Here is a 15938-nt window from a genome sequence, read left to right as displayed (position 1 = left end):
ACTTGCTACCAACTTACAAAGCCTGTCTATGCTGGAGGAGGTCCAGCGTCTCACAGGTAGAGGCCAGTGTCCTCTAAGATTTGGTTTCCACCAAATGCTGGCCACCTCCAGTGGAGAGTCAGGTCCCCTCATCGGGTGCAGCTGTTAATGTTTCCACCATGTAGCTCCTGTGTCCCCACCTTGTTTGCCTGTCTGCTGCCCAGCTGGAGGGCTGCTGGGGGTTGCCTCCTGCTCTGAACATGTCCTGCAGCACTTGCTGCCTCCCTGGGCAGCCTTGTCACTCACTGCTTTCTTCCCACCCTGGCTGGGGACCTGTTTCTAAACTCTTCCCTGCTGAATACCTCCTCCTCTTGCTTTTCCAAGTACTGGCTTCCATGTCTCCACCCCGCCACCCTGGGATACACACAGTCACAGAACAGGAGCTTGGGAGGGGAGCAGCTCATGAGGACACCTAGTGCCACCCCAATTCTCAGGTGGAGGAGCTGAGGCCCAGAGCAGAGCAGACAGGCCTGAGGCCACTCAGGCTGTCTCATTTAATTTGCTTTCATACTTTTCCAAAGAGCAAATACCAAAAAAAAAAAAAAAAAAAAGAGTTAAATAACATAGGATGAGAGAAAACTGTGGTAGGCCTTCCCAATTTTCCTGCATTTGAGATAAAACATTGTCCTAATCTATTATTCTCTCACTTCCTTCATCACCCTCCTCTCTGACCACACAAACAGCTGATTCACAGGGTAGGTTCCCAAGACCTTGCTGGCCTTGGCTGAGCTCATGCACAAGTGTGGATGGGGGTGGGGGTGGTCTCAAAGGAATATTAAAGGCAGAGAATTTCCTTTCCAATGCATTTTCATGTGAGTCATGAGCCATTGTGTGGGCTATTAATTTAATAGGTCATAACCAACATAAAAATCAACCAAATAAAATAGGAAACCTGAATTCAATAGCACATTGCATGTTGGAAGGATAACTACTGTTTTATGAGGCACCTATTTTAACTTTATGTAACCATATGTATACATCTGAGTGGCTATGTAAAACCCACTACTGTGGGATATGGCAACTGTTAGCGGTGGTCAAGGGATCAAGTTTGAGGATGGTGAACATGTAACACCACTAGAGGGCGCCCTATCTCCTACTATAGCCATTTGCTTTTCTTACTGTTGAGCTGGTTTTTTAGAAAAGAAGCCAGATGGACTTAACTGCTCGCAAGTCCTTCCTTCTCCCCTTGCTGTGGGGCTTCCTGTGAGATATGGTGGCTTCCTACTGCTGATAACATGCCACCATTTCCTGCTGAGTTTCCTCTCTGGCACAAGCACAGCAGTCTAATGACTTGCTCATCTCTCTGGGGGTGGTCAGCTGGTATTCCTGTGCAACTTGCTGCACAAAGAGCCTGAGCTCAATAAATGCCTGTGTAATGTGCCTCAGCATAAGGTTTTTCTCCTACACCAAATGCTCTCAAGGGAGGATGCAACCAAGGTTTCCCTTTAGAACCCACTAGGAATCAAGTGGGGAGTACACACAGGGCAGGAGCTGAGACTTCCCCCACAATGCAATGCGGTCCAAGAGGCCACCTCTCTGGGGTGAGGTGTCATGGTGGGGTCCCTCCTGCTAGAATCTGTCACAAATCAAAATGCCCCCGCCTGTTTTTTATTGAATTACTATACAATTTCAACCCTGCACACAGCCTGGAAAGCAGAATCTCTGCCTGTTTACAGTCTGGCTAAGGAACACCCAGCAGCCCCAGAGGTCTTGCTGATGATCTTCCTCAGCGGCTCCATCAATTGCCCTCTGTCCTGCTGAGCCCTGCATGGTTAGGAGTGTTACTCTGCCCGATTCTGCACACTCTTCCAGTCCCTCTGGTTGCCTCCCTCTGTGAACAGTCACCTGTGAACTGGAGAGGTCTTCAGGCCAGCCCTGCACTGTCCAATAGAGCAGCCAGTAGTTATGCTCATCAGAACCAAAGAAAATGAAAAACTTGGTTCCTAGGCTGCACTAGCCACTCGTTGAGCACCCTATCACCCCACGGCTGGTGGCCACTGCATTGGACAGTGCAGTAGAGGGCATGTCCATGATGGCAGACAGCTATGCTGACTAGTGCAGGTGTGGAAGGCTGGCTTGAACCACATTCTGGGATGTGGGGCACTTCTTTATATTTTTCTATTGAATTTATTTTACTACTACTGTCTTTAAATTATTTTGTCAGTTTCATTATAAAGAAAATTCCTAGTAGTTTTCCATTTAGTCACTGGCTTCCTTTTTTGCTTAAAAACCAAAAGAACACTTTTAGTATCTCGAGTCCTGATGATTTGGTGCCTATGGTCTGACCACAATATGCAAACCTGCAGCCCATCCTCATGACCAGTGCCAGATGCTGCTGAGCAACGCACCAGTCTGGGGATCTTAGCCATGAACTCATCCTCCACAGCCCTGCCAGCCACCAGTGCTTTAGAGCTAGACTCTCCTCCCAAGAGCAGTAATGCCTCACCCCTGGATTCTGGCAGTGGCACCCCACAGCTCTGACTTGAGAATGCCAGGTCTCCTGAAGAAGTGAGCAAGTTAACAGTGTTAAATCTGCAGCAGGGATGTCTGTCACTTCCCTTTTATTCTCCCCCCAATTAAACTTAGAAGATGTTCAATGATTCATGGTAAATCTAAGATGTATACGACTGGGTATTAACCCTCAAGTTGAGAGGTTTGTTTCAGAAAAAAGTAATGCCCTTGGTACAATCAGTACTGCAAATAATAAAAGGCATTTTGTAAAGTGGTTTTGAACTAAACTTTGGCCCTCAGACTGCGAGTAGCTTGGTTCCTTTTTAGTTGCAGGTCTTCTATGCTACCCTGAACTTGCCATTAGAGGGTGGTCATGACAATGTGCCATGCTTTCTCAAATATAGGTGTCCCCCCCAACACTTATGGGCAAGCATGCATGATCATGGAGGGCACTGGGGACAGGCCTCCATTCTTCCCCATGACATGAGTGATTCTCTCATGAGCACAGGCAGCCAAACAGGTTTGACAAGGCTCTGGTCATTCTAACACCACCCTGGCATAGCTGACTTGTCCCTGGAAAAAACTAATCTCTCACAGCTTAAAGATTCCAGCCTTAGGCAGTCTTACTCTAAAGGGCTATCCTGCCCTAAAAGTCCTTTTGGAAAGATGGGGACTTTGGTTCATCTCCCCTGCAGTATTTTGCTCAGCACTTTCATTTATTCATTTGTCCACTATTCCTTGCATTCACATGGCCTCTTGGTTCTTGCCCTGAAAGAACATTTCACTCATTCATACTTTGGTGGAAAGGACAATTTGAACTAGTTAATTCATACGAGGCCTGAAAACCCAACTAGAGGTCTGCAGATCTTTAACTGGGGCTCCCTGGGATAGTTCCATACTCAGAAATATCAGGTTAAGAAGCACAGGCTAGGTGATTCTTAGGGACATGTATGTTCTTGTTAACTCTAATCTTCCATTTATTCATCCGTAAGTGATTAGGGAGTGACTAGGATTAGACAGTTGTTCAAGGGAAACATCCAGCACAGTGCACAATTTTACTGGTTCACAGTAAATTGAGTGTTAGTTTCTGGATCCTGAGGTTGCTACTGGTCTCTACTTCCAATTCCTGACACCCACCCTCAGGAAGAGCCACCAGTTTTGCTGGGCAGGACAGCATCAATCTTGTGGGGTGGCAGAAAGGGAGCCCACACCTCTTCCTACTGCCTTCACCCCCTGGAGCTGGTGGAGAATGAGACCCAGGAAGATATTCCTTCCATTCCTGTCTTCCAGGTACGATTTCCTAAAAGTGTCAGTAATGCTGGACCACGGGAATGAACTCCAGCTGTGCTGAGGTCAAGATGCCAACATGTGGGGGACTCCAGGTGTGGAGAGGGTAGCCCCATGAAACCAGAGAGGTCATGCAGATTAGCTTGGTGGGTGGGCACTGCCTGCGGGGGCCTGTGTGTTGTGGTTGAGACTGGGCTGTACCAGGCATTCTGGCAGAGTCACCAGCCAGAAGTCTTAGCCATGAACTCATCCTCCACAGCCCTTGCCACCCACCAGAGCCTTACAGCTAACCTCTCCTCCCAAGAGCAGTAATGTCTCACCCCTGGATCCTGGCAGTGGCACCCTAACAGCTCTGGGCCACTGGTTAAGCATTGACTGAAACCTGAGTTTGGCTCTTTGAATTACCAGTTACTAGCCATGTGTACCAGGGGCTACAATTTTGGTTCCAGTTTCGCTTTATATAGCGTTTTTGCCTATTATCATTACCCAAAATACGTGTATGATTGTATGAATGAAGTGACTCTATATCATGTACAACCAGAGAGAGAAATGAAAAGCTGTGCTCCATTTGTGTACAATAAATCCAAATGCACTCTTCTGTCACGTATAACTAATTAGAACAAACAGCAATTTTAAAAATGGGGATAATACCACTCTACAGGGCTGCTGGTTGGAGCTCTGTGTACACATACAGATCAGCCCACAGCATGGACTTAACATTGGTCCTGACCCAAACTGTTCCAAAGAGATGTGTGGTTAGGGAATGAAATAATGTGAAGGGACAAATATCACCCTCTTTAGTGGATTGACACAGCCAAACTTAACTGCTTGCCTTTGGTTTACAAATACCTGCCCCTCAGGTCCTGGTGAAGGCTTGAGTGTCAAAACAGGAAGAGGGGGGTGTGAGGCATCAGAGTCGTGTTTATCTTTGACCCCCAAATTACATGTGCAGGCTGGCCATGTATATTCTGACCTGTAGGATGGAGGTAGGGGTGGAACTCTAAATTACCAGCCAAGAGCGCTTAAATGTGCAACGGAAACACAGACCACATCACAGAGGAGTAGAGGCAGATCTTGCTTGGTGAGCAAGCTCATCTCTAGAACAAACTGACAGGGCACTTGTGCTGGTGAGTCATTTGTCTTTTTCTTTATAGTGAGAAGGGGGTTAACCTTAGGCAGGTTGGGGTTCTCAGACTACTGCCTGCAGCAGGGCACAGAGCAAAATGGCCAGGCTACGGGGTTCATCTGTGCTTGGTTCTCATTCCACTAATGCCGTTTGCTGCTTTGAGGATTAAATTAGAGAAATGTGAAACTACTGACTCTTGGTTCTGGGCACACAGTAGGTGCCCATAAGCTGAGAGGACTGTTCGGACTGGTGTAAACAGATACCAGGGAGGTAAAGAGAGTCTTGTTACTGTCCATATTTGTTCACTGAATAATCTGTCTTCTTTTAATTTCTTTTGCATTTTATAAAACAATCTGTTATTCCAGATTACTGTTTGTTTTCTTTTTTCAGTATAAAACAATATGCCACCGTAGAAACTTTGGCTACTATAGAAAAATATAAAGGATGAGAGGAACTAAGTTATTCACAATTTTACCAGCTGGAGGGAAACTGATGATAAAATGTGGTTATTTTTCAATTTAAAAAAATAAAAATCACAATTATAAAGTTTACCACCTATCATAGATTGTCAATCAAGAGTCCACAAAATATGGGGCTCTCGAACTTCTAGAATTGCAGGTGTGTGTATATATTATTTCTGAGGAAAGATCTATAGCTTTCCTGCAATTTTAAAGGGGTTTATGAATAAAAAAGGTGAAGAATCAGAATAAAATAATTTTTTGCCACCTATTTGTTATAACAGTTATAGCTAATAATTTTTTTCATTTTAACTAATAAATTTTTCATATTAACTAATAACCTTTTCATATTTACTTTGTGTTTACACTGTTCCAATCATGTAAATGCATTTTTTTTCCCCAAACAATTGAAGGTACTTTTAAAACATTTTGGTCATATCCTATGTCTGAATTGTAATGATCATTTATTTATTACCAGTCTTTTTACATTATAACCAAGTTACTTTAATTTTCAGAAATCAACATAAGATTTTGATTACAGAAGATAAAGAAATGGATGCTTGTGATTTTTCCTCTAGGGGCAGTGATTTTTAATATTCTATCTGCACAGAGCTGTCCAGTCCCCATCTGCCAGCATTATACTTAAGTTTACCAATTATTCCACAGATATTTGTACAGGTCCTTTGGGTAAATGTGCAGTGCCAGTGTAAAGATCTAGCAAAAGCTGGAAGAGGATAAAAGAAGACAAGAATAAATTATGTAATAAGGAGTTGGACCATACCCTCAAGATAAGGAGAGCTGTCTATTTCTTACTTTAAATGAATAAAAAAAGTTTTTGTCCCCAATGAAGTAATAACATATACAGATCACCATCTGACCTACTTAAGTTAGTACTCGAGAAAGCTTTTTGGCAGGATACCTACTGGTTCACCTATCATCCTTAGAGATCTGACCTTCTGTGGTCTAGGTAGGGGGACTATTTACTGAGCAATGCCGTCCTTTGAAGGGGGGAAAAGGCACTTCTGGCCCCAGGAAAGATGGAGTCCACAGGAGCACCAGGGTGTACTGCTTCCAATCAGACTCAATTGTTTGTAGGAAAAAAAGTATCTCCACTGGATTAAAGAGGGGAGATGGCCTCACCTTTATATGCTGTCATCTGGCCTCGCGGGTTTTTGACTGTGCTGAACCCTGCAAGGGGCTATGTCCAAATACCTGCTCTTCTTAAGACATCTTCTGGAGGAGCTGGAGGGTTATGAACCTGGGTCACTGGAATGAGCTGGCAAGGGCTAAAGGGCTAAAGTGGCTAGGCTGGCCTGGCACTCTTTAGCCCAACCACAGGTTACATCACTCATGTCCTTAGCAGGGCCACAGGGCAAACAAGGGTCAGATAGAAGTGAGCCCGCTGTAGGCATGGAGCCCCAGGCAAGAAAGTCTCACTGCTAGGGTCACCCAGCTGGCGCCCATTTCAATTGGGTCTTCCATTTGTGAAAGAAGACCCAAAATACTAATCCTAGACACTAAGGCATGGCCCTTCCCCAGGAAATCTACCTTTAAAGAGATTCCTAAAGATTAAAAAGTCTTCAGGAAAGGTCTCTGATGGTGGCTGTCATGAACTGTGACAGATGATATGGGGAAAGTCTGGTTAGAGAGTGAGGCCAGCCACCCAACTCTCTAGTCATGAAGCCAGCTCAGCCAAGGTACTGGGCAGTGTGAGCTTTTCCAGTGCCTTCCTTTTCCACCTGTCACCCTTTTAAGAAGATGTAAGCAGGAAGGACTTCCCACCCTGACAGAAGTCCTTGTCATCCCCAAACATCTCTGGTCACCAGAAGTCTCCTGACAGGAGAAGCCCACTTACTGGAGCTTCAGAAATTTTGCAAATGAGGCAGAGGATGGGCAGACAGCTGCTGTGAGGCCTGGGTGGATGAGGACAGGCCCCCTCGTGTGGAGCAAAGGGGTCTGGAATGCATGGTGGATTTTGTTTTGAAACCACTGAGCGCAAGGTTTTATGGGATATGTGTGGGGACTAGCTGGGTGAGATCCTGAGAATTCTAGGGTTAACAAAATGTTCCTCATCTTGTCTGAACAGCTTCCCCTAGAAACTGGTCACCTGCAGTATGCTTGACTTTGCTGTTACCAGGCAGAACACTAGGGGGTGATGCCTACTTGTACCTACAGGGGGCAGTGGTAAGACAGGAGTGCCATTCTCAGTTCCAAATATATTTCCTGGGTTTTCACTCACAGGAGAACCTCAGAGCAGATGCCATGGAGGAGTACGATTACGATTACTCAGATCCCATGCTCTTCAACACCTCTAGTGACAGTAGCAAGGTGCATGAGGGCTTCCTGCAGTTCAGAAAGATCTTCCTGCCCTGTGTGTATGCGGCAGTGTTCATCTCTGGCCTGGTGGGGAACTCCCTGGTGCTGGTCGTGTACATTTTCTACCAGAAGCTGAAGAGCCTGACAGATGTATTCTTGGTGAACCTGCCCCTGGCTGACCTAGTGTTTGTCTGCACTCTGCCCTTCTGGGCCTATGCAGGCTTCCATGAGTGGGTCTTCGGCCAGGTCATGTGCAAGATCCTCCGGGGCATATACACGATTAACTTCTACACGTCCATGCTCACCCTCACCTGCATCACCGTGGATCGCTTCATCGCTGTGGTTCAGGCCACCAAGGCCTATAACCAGCAGGCCAAGCGGATGACCTGTGGCAAGGTCATCTGCTTGATTATCTGGGTAGTCTCCCTGCTGGTTTCCTTGCCACAGATCATCTATAGCAATGTCCTACATCTCGACAAGGTCATCTGCGGCTACCATGATGAAGAGATTTCCACCATGGTTCTTGCCTCCCAGATGTCTCTGGGGTTCTTCCTGCCACTGCTTGCCATGATCATTTGCTACTCCATCATCATCAAGACTCTGCTTCATGCTCGAGGTTTCCGGAAGCACAAATCTCTAAAGATCATCTTCCTCGTGGTGGCCGTGTTCCTACTCACCCAGACACCCTTCAATCTTGTCAAGCTCATTCGCAGTACGAGCTGGGAGTACTATACCATGACCAGCTTTGACTATGCCATCCTGGTGACAGAGGCCATTGCATACCTGCGGGCCTGCCTTAACCCTGTGCTCTATGCCTTCGTTGGCCTCAAGTTTCAGAAGAACTTCCGGAAACTTGTGAAGGATATTGGCTGTCTCCCTTGCCTGAGAGTCTCAAGTCAGTGGAAGTCTTCTGAGGACAGTTCCAAGAGTTTTTCTACCTCTCACAATGTAGAGGCCATCAGCATGTTCTAGCTGTTGGCCTTGCTGGACCTGGAGAAACTGCTCTGGAATTGGCAGGAGCGTGGCTACGTCCTCTGGAACTGATGAGGGAGGCTTTGTTTATGGCATCTGCATTCTCACGGAGAAGACATCAGACATGGTGGCTGGCATGCAATGCTTTGTAGACATGGACATACCCTGCTCTCTTCTTAAGACCCAGGCCTGATGCTCAAAGTGTGTGTATGTGTGTGTGTGGGGGGGGGGCTACAATTTTTAAGGACTTCTTCATCCCCAAGAACACTGAAGCCAAGGGGATGAGGATCTTAGGATCTCAGGTTTGTCATTATTGTGACTGGGGCTGATGGCTGAAGAGGGAGCACAGACAACAAAGCTGTTGGTGGAAGGTGATGTGCTGGCTCCCAAGTACAGAAGACTCTTCTGACCACTGGGCAAGGAGTGGAGATGGGAGTGGCCTTGAAGACAAGTGAGGTCTATGTGGCTCAGACCTCAATTACCAGGCACCGAACAGGAATGAGGACAATGTCTGCCACACCTTAGGTTTTGACTTTTGCATAAGTGATGCTAAGGTTCTCTCTGACTAATCCTGGGAGGACCAGCCCTGGAGACTGTATGTGGACCCAAACAAATTAGAGTTGGCTGAAATTCCACTGGTCCATGAACATGCTAGAAGGTGCAAAACAGCTTAAGACTAGAACAAATTTAAGCATCATTTTTGGAGTGGATCCTTCAGTGGCTCCACTCATTTTAAAAAGGGAATTTATCAAAGACCTGCCACATGCACATATACAAATGTGAACGCACACACCCACACATCAGACGGCGTATCAGTTTCATGACCAAGAAATAAAAATCTTAGTCTTCAAACTACTTTTACCTTTAGGAGCATTTAACTTTAATGCTGGTGTTTGAGCATACAAAAAACAGTTACTGGGAGGGAGGAATGGAAGTTCACTGAATTGGATGGGGTCGGGGGGTGGGGGGTGGGAAATGGAGAGGGGATGGGAATGGGAAAGACAATAGAATAAATCGGACATAACTTTCCTATGTTCATATATGAAATCACAACCAATGTAACTCCACATCATGTACAGCCACAAGAATGGGTAGTTATACTCTGTATGTATGTCAAATTATATTCTACCATCATGTATAATTAAAAGGAACAAATAAAAAATACACAAGATGTATGAAAATATATTTTTAAAAAACCCAGTTACTTCTAGGCTCAGAACACAAGAAATAAGTTAAAATTGCAAGCTTCTGGGGCAATGTCTATGAAGGAAATGAACACATCAATGGTAATAACCCTGCTCTTTCATTGTGGTTTCTAGCCTCCTGCCCAAAATGAGGGGTACCTCTGTTCAGCTTCTATAATACAGCCACAGGATGAGAGAGTTTTAAATGTCAGACTTTACAAAAGTTCATTACATCCTGACAATCTAATAAACAGGTTAAAGATAATTGTTGGGTGTACGCATTCCTCAAATCACTGGCCAAAATGTGGAGAATCATTTGTAACAGCTAAGTGGAGTCCCCCAGGAGGTAAGGGAGGCCAGACTAGTTCAACCATGTGGTCTGGGGGTCAGACAGACAACAGGTCAGAACTAAATCCCTGATATTCACCAGCTGACGAGACCCTAAGCAAATCCCAACCTCTGCCCACTACTTCTTTCTTTTTGGTGAGGCATGGATCTTAACAGCACCTACCTCTCAGGGCTGGTATGAGGGACTTGAGATAATAAAAGCAAAGCCCCTGGCACAGTTTACATTCGTGGGTAAGAGTACCCCCTAAGCCAGGAGTAGTTATTCTTTCTTATGAGACCTATTGAAGCAGAATGGAAGCCTTCTACATCAGCTGTGTGCCTCCCGAGGTGTGGTTCAGCTGAGCACAGGCCGGGCCTTGAAAGGCCCACATGATTCCATGCTCTGTTTCATAAACATGCCATATGCATCCATGAGGAGAACTTCCTAATTACACTCAGGCCACATGGACCAAGCGCTTCCTCAAACAACCAAGTCTGCACTCTGCAGGGTGGCAAGGCTGTCTCTTATCCTCTAATGGGCTTTCAGGGGGGAGTTTGGTCATCCCCCTTTGTGCACTTATCTTAATGAGGAACACTTCTGACAGTGCGGCCACTAGACAGACTCCAGCTTCCTTGACAGTGTCTTGGAAGAGAGAGGCAGGGCTTGGGCACTCAGCCAGTGCTGGGCAACGCTCCCTCCTGGGCACCCCCGGCCAAGTCACGCAGCATCCCCAAGGCTTGGTTCACCATTCACACGACTGGGGTGGCCATGAGGCATGCAGTGCAGTCCAAGGGCCATGCGTGAGCCAACATGAGCATGGCAATGGAGGGGGACTGCTGGGGCCGCGGGGTTTCCCTGACCGAGTGCCTGCCTGCAGAGTAAATCAAATGAGACAGGGTACCTACTGGAGTGTGTCCTCTCCCAAGCTCCCAATCATTTGTACAGGTCCTTCCACAGCTTAGAAAAATGCTGCCTGATTGTCCCCAGGACAGCAGCAGAACCTTCCTTCAATTCCTCTATCTCCTCCGACACTCGCTGGTCCACTCTGGGTACTTGTACTCTACACTTGAGAGTAGACCTGGGTCATCACTGGCAATAACCACTAGCACAGCACATGTAGGTTACAGAGAGCTTCCCGTCTTGCCCTCAGCTCTATCCACACCACAGTCTAGGAAGTCCAAGATGCTCTTGTAACAGCCTCCATTCCACAGAGGAGGAGCCTGAGTCAGGGGAGGGCAAAGTCAGCTCTCAACCTCAGACCTGCTCTTCTCCTCCCTGCCTTGGCTGCTCACAGCAGAACATGGTGTCAAAGGTTTAGGATGCAAGGGGGACTGGGGGCAGGAGGCCAGGTAGATGAGGATCCACTGGAATCCAGATTCCCCTGGGGTCTGAGGGTAAAAAACATGCAAAACCCCAACAAACTCCCAGCTTATAGGGGTAGTAACATTCTTGGCTCCAGCCCCAGAGAGCGATGTAGTAGAGGCCAGAGGCCTGCATCATCTGAGATGTGCTAAACACAAGGTGATCCCGTGTCAGGGGCCCCTTGGCCACCCAGGTGTTCTCGGTGAGCACACTGGTGGGAAGATGGTGGCCACAGAAGGAAAAACACCATTTGATAGGAAGGCTAACACCGTCATACCTATTTTTCAGATGAGAAAATGAGCTCAGAGAGATTAATACCTGTGATAGCTCACACAGCAGGGTGCCTGCTAACTCTGCACTTGTCTGAAGGTAGAGATCTTGGGTTAACCCAAGCACAAGGTGGCTTTATAACCATATCCTGTTCTTATTTTTTCTCTGAGATACCAGGCATCCAGTCTCCTGGCTGATGACCACAGTTCCCTCACTCTGACCACGAGCACTAGTTCTGAAGCAATTACTGGCAAAGAGGCTCTGTGGGCTCATTTGCTCTGTGGGCAAGTTTCAGCTCCCGTGTCAACCAGGTATCTGGAGGAGAAACTTTCTTTGAAGAAGATGATGGGGCTGTGGTGTGCAAGGTACTGAGGTCTTGCACAGCAGTGGACACACACACAGCTCAGCTCCTGACACTGCAAATCAGTGTTGAACATCGGGGAAACAGTTCACCTCTAGAGAAGGCTCTAGGTGACAGGCTGTGGCTCAGTCCTTTGCATAAAAGACTCTCATCTACTCTTCCTAAGAACCCAGTGGGCAGGTGCTATTCCAGTCTCTTCTGCACAGGAGAGGGGACTGAGTTTAGGGACTGCACTGCTATGGGCCATGAAGCCTGGAGGTGGCAGGCCGGGGACTTGTTCAAATGTGTCTGATTCTAGAGCATAAGCTTTGTACCTCAATCTGTGTATCTAGTGGCCAAGAAGGGAGGCTGTGCACGATGGGGGCTGAGCAGAGGCCAAGGGGGTCAAAACCTGAGGCCCCTGCTGGCTGTTGCCCAACATCCTCTTCTGATTTAGCAGCTGACAAGAGCTTGATTTCCTTCTCTGCCTGCCACCTCAATCCTGAGAAAAGCTGGACACCTGGTCACGTGCACCACAGGAGAGGGGCTGTGCACCTTTGTATGCCACCATTTGGGCAGAACCAAGTATGGAGGTTGCTTAACAAGTCCCTGGCACAACTGCCAGGTCCACCTGTGCAGCTGACTGTGACACTTTCTTTGTTCCATCACTGCCAGGATGGATGGCAAGCCACCTCTCCGCCCTACAATCTGTGTATGTGTGGAGGAGGGGACAGGCAGCAGGGGAGAAGGGCAGGATTTTGATGGGCAGATGGAGATGTGGAGTTCTGAGCCCCCAGTCTAGTTCTGATGCTTATGAGGACAGGAAAAGTCATGCAACCTCCCAAGGCCTCAGTTTCCTCACGGAAAAATGGGATTGGAATATCTTCTCCTAAGCAAGGGGCCTAAATGAGGCTGTTTAAGGACAGCAGAGATGGGGAAGGGGCTCCACAATTGCATTCAACAGCACCATGTCCAAGGGCCTTTTTCTCCCCGAGGGTTTAGACTTGGTGCTCAATCCCACCTGGACCACTGCTTATCTTGGATCTGTTTATTCTTCCTGGTTTCCTGCCAGGGATGCTCATGTAAATCCAGAGATCTAGATCTCCCACCCTTTCTCAGACTCCTGGTGTTTCTGACTGGGTCTTAAGACTCAGAAAGAAAAGAATGTAAGGCAAAGCTGCCGGACAGGCTTGGGTATATCTCTAGCTAACCCACAAAGAAGTCCCCATGACACAAGCCTTTGCTGACAAGGAGTAGCGCTTCACCCACAGGTGAAGGGCAGGGCTTGCAGGTTCCCATCACAATCCCAGATCCGCCTTGGAGGCTTCAGGTATCCTGGCCGGCAGTTTCCTTTCCCTGAAACAGTTCCTATTTTCCCAAGAACAAAACCACACATATTTGTCAGCAGGCGGAATACCTTCTGCTTTTGTTCCTACTGGGAAAGGGGAAGGTGTGGGGTTATGAGAAAGGGAGCTGCAGGGGGATCTCTTCTCATGCAGGTTACGGGAGGCAATGAGACACTTTCAAGCCAAAGGTGTCCTCCTGGGCCCCTAGGCTGCTGGTTCTGCTCACCTTACCTGCTACATACTGACTTGACAGGTGATAAAAGCTGAATACTTGCAAAGCTCTCCTCATAAACCTTGTTGGGCTCCGTGAGAAAAATGAGAGGGTCAAAGGGAGAGTGAGCACAAAGTACATGTGCAGCTGATGTTTCTGTCCCTCCAAAGGCTGCCCTGACCATGCCAGCTGCAGTGTTCTCACAGTGCTCAGGAGGGCACAGCCCAGGTCAGGTCAGAGGAGTGGAAACTCCCTTGAGCGCTGCAGATTGCAAGTTGACAGACTTGCCTCTAGGTTTTTGCTGCTGTCAGACTGTAGGGCCCGGGATGGGCCTATCTAAAGGATGCCTCAGAAAACACATCTACCTAAGATGACTGCAGCTAAATCTGAGATTCCTTTCTTGTGGCATTGTTACTCAGTCTGATGAGTGTCTCCCAAAGATGAACTGAACTCACTGTTTTATAACTCAAGGAAAAAGCTCCCCATTACTGAGTCTAAGACAGTCCCTAATCGCTGCTGATTCTGCCCCTCTGCACCTTTCCTCTCCTTCTTGGAGCACTTTCACTGAAGTCTCCCTGATTGTGTGGGCTGCATGCTCTCCCTAACCCCCAGGGCCCAGGGTCATTCTGTTCCATTAGCACTGGGCCACATTCTGCTTTCATGGGCTGGCGAGCCAGGTGGGTAGGTGGTAAGGTGAGTAGGACTGGGAGCCTGAGGGCTTGGGAACAAAGCTTGTAAAGGTCAGCATGTTCCAGAACCATGGCCAAGGGCAGCATAGCATGAGTTACTTTTTATATGTTTGGGTTGCTTTTTATGGGCCTAACAGTGGGTCTCTGCTTCAAATTCACAGGCTGAAGCTTAACCCTCAATAGCTTAAACTAACTGTGTTTGGAGATAGGGAAAGATGATTAAGTTAATGAGGCTATAGGGTGGGCTCTAATCCAGTATAAGAGGAGTAGATAGGAGATATGGGGAGGTACCAGGGGTGTGTACACAGAAGATAATCATGTGATGGGACAGCAAGAGGGTGGCCATCTTCAAGCCAAGGAGAGAGGAGGTACCATTTCTGCCAGTACTTCCATCTTGGACTTCCAGCTTCCAGAATTATGAGGAAGTTCATTTCTGTGGGTTAAGCTACTCAGTCTGATATGTTGCCAAGTAGACACATACAGTTGTCCAAGCCAAGGAAGATGCCTTAGAGAAGATGCCGAGACCAGAGTACCACTGAGACATTCCCAGGACTCTCTGGCAAGGTTCCACACTGACAATTCCCCAAGTGCTGGCACTCTTCATGTGCATCCTGTCCCACCCTCTATTCTTTAGCAAAGATAGCCAATCCGGCTTCCAGTGTCTTACTTTCCTGGTCTTTTGATAAGAAAGTCCAAGGGAGAGGCACACAATGAGCACCCAGGGAACGGAGGTGCCATCTACTCACTGTTCGGCCACATTTGGATCAAAAGAGTCAGTTTCAGTGGGTGTTTCAGGTAAGGAGAAGCCGGATTCCTGGATCTGGCACAATTCCTCATCTGTGATGATGTCAAACACAGCGTCATCTGGTGGCCTGAAGTCTGAGTTTATTCCTGGATGGCAGAGGAGAGCAGGACAGAGGAGACACACAAATCATCATACACAGGATGGAGAAGGGTCTGTGGGAAAGTGAGGTGTATAGCTACACAGAACAAGCTGCTGGGACATGCCTTAAATGGTCACTCGAATGATGGCTTTTATGTTCAGATATGAGATATTCTAGAAAAGCAAAGGGGCTGCAGATGAGACTGAATGAACAGCCTGAGAGACTTTTAAAATAAAATCAGGGGCTTAGAAAGATTTCAGTTTCTAACTTCTCTAAGGCCATTACTTTAAAGGAAAAACCTATCAAAATGTTTTCAGGAAAGAAACAATAAAGTACACACATTTCGGTGCCACTGAGTCCCTGCTTTGTAAGATACAGGCAGTATGTGCTTGTGCCTCTTGGAAGCAGGATTATGACCTGCACAGCACCTCTCCCTGCCCGAGCCACTGTGAGTTGGGGCAGACTTTTCCTCAGCTCAAGGAGCTACAGCAAGAATTACGCTTCCAATCAGGGGCCTTGTGTTTGACCTTGTAGGCCTTTCAATAGGACGGCCACTATAGAGAAGCTACTGGGTCAGTTATTCAACCATAAGCACTTGCTAGCATATATTATAGAAAATTAGGGCAAATGTGAGGTGGAAAAAGATAAGAAAAGAAAAAACAGAGCAGATGGGGG

General features: G+C 47.2%; 2 protein-coding genes across 6 annotated transcripts in view; one reads left to right on the top strand and one right to left on the bottom strand.

The window, feature by feature from the left end:
• Positions 1-15938, bottom strand: part of Fyco1 (FYVE and coiled-coil domain autophagy adaptor 1) — a 74478-nt gene that overhangs the window by 22667 nt on the left and 35873 nt on the right. For all 5 annotated transcript variants that reach the window (XM_005332911.4, XM_078037976.1, XM_078037977.1 and 2 more), the window contains one exon: positions 15126-15270. In XM_005332911.4, the coding sequence (XP_005332968.2) occupies positions 15126-15270 (145 nt within the window). The remainder of the gene's footprint in view (positions 1-15125; positions 15271-15938) is intronic.
• Cxcr6 (C-X-C motif chemokine receptor 6) lies at positions 7367-9573 on the top strand. The gene has a single exon (XM_021731439.3). It carries the CDS (start codon positions 7624-7626, stop codon positions 8647-8649), a length of 1026 nt encoding a protein of 341 aa, XP_021587114.1. The 5' UTR covers positions 7367-7623; the 3' UTR covers positions 8650-9573.

This window comes from Ictidomys tridecemlineatus, chromosome 2 (assembly GCF_052094955.1).
Source record: "Ictidomys tridecemlineatus isolate mIctTri1 chromosome 2, mIctTri1.hap1, whole genome shotgun sequence".
NCBI classification, from domain to species: Eukaryota; Metazoa; Chordata; class Mammalia; order Rodentia; family Sciuridae; genus Ictidomys; species Ictidomys tridecemlineatus.
The sequence above is the reverse complement of the archived record's forward strand: the minus strand, read 5'-3'. Positions and strand labels throughout refer to the sequence as shown.

Excerpts from the sequence above, each read along its gene's own strand:
- Cxcr6 (XM_021731439.3), top strand. The coding sequence starts at position 7,624 with ATGGAGGAGTACGATTACGATTACTCAGATCCCATGCTCTTCAACACC.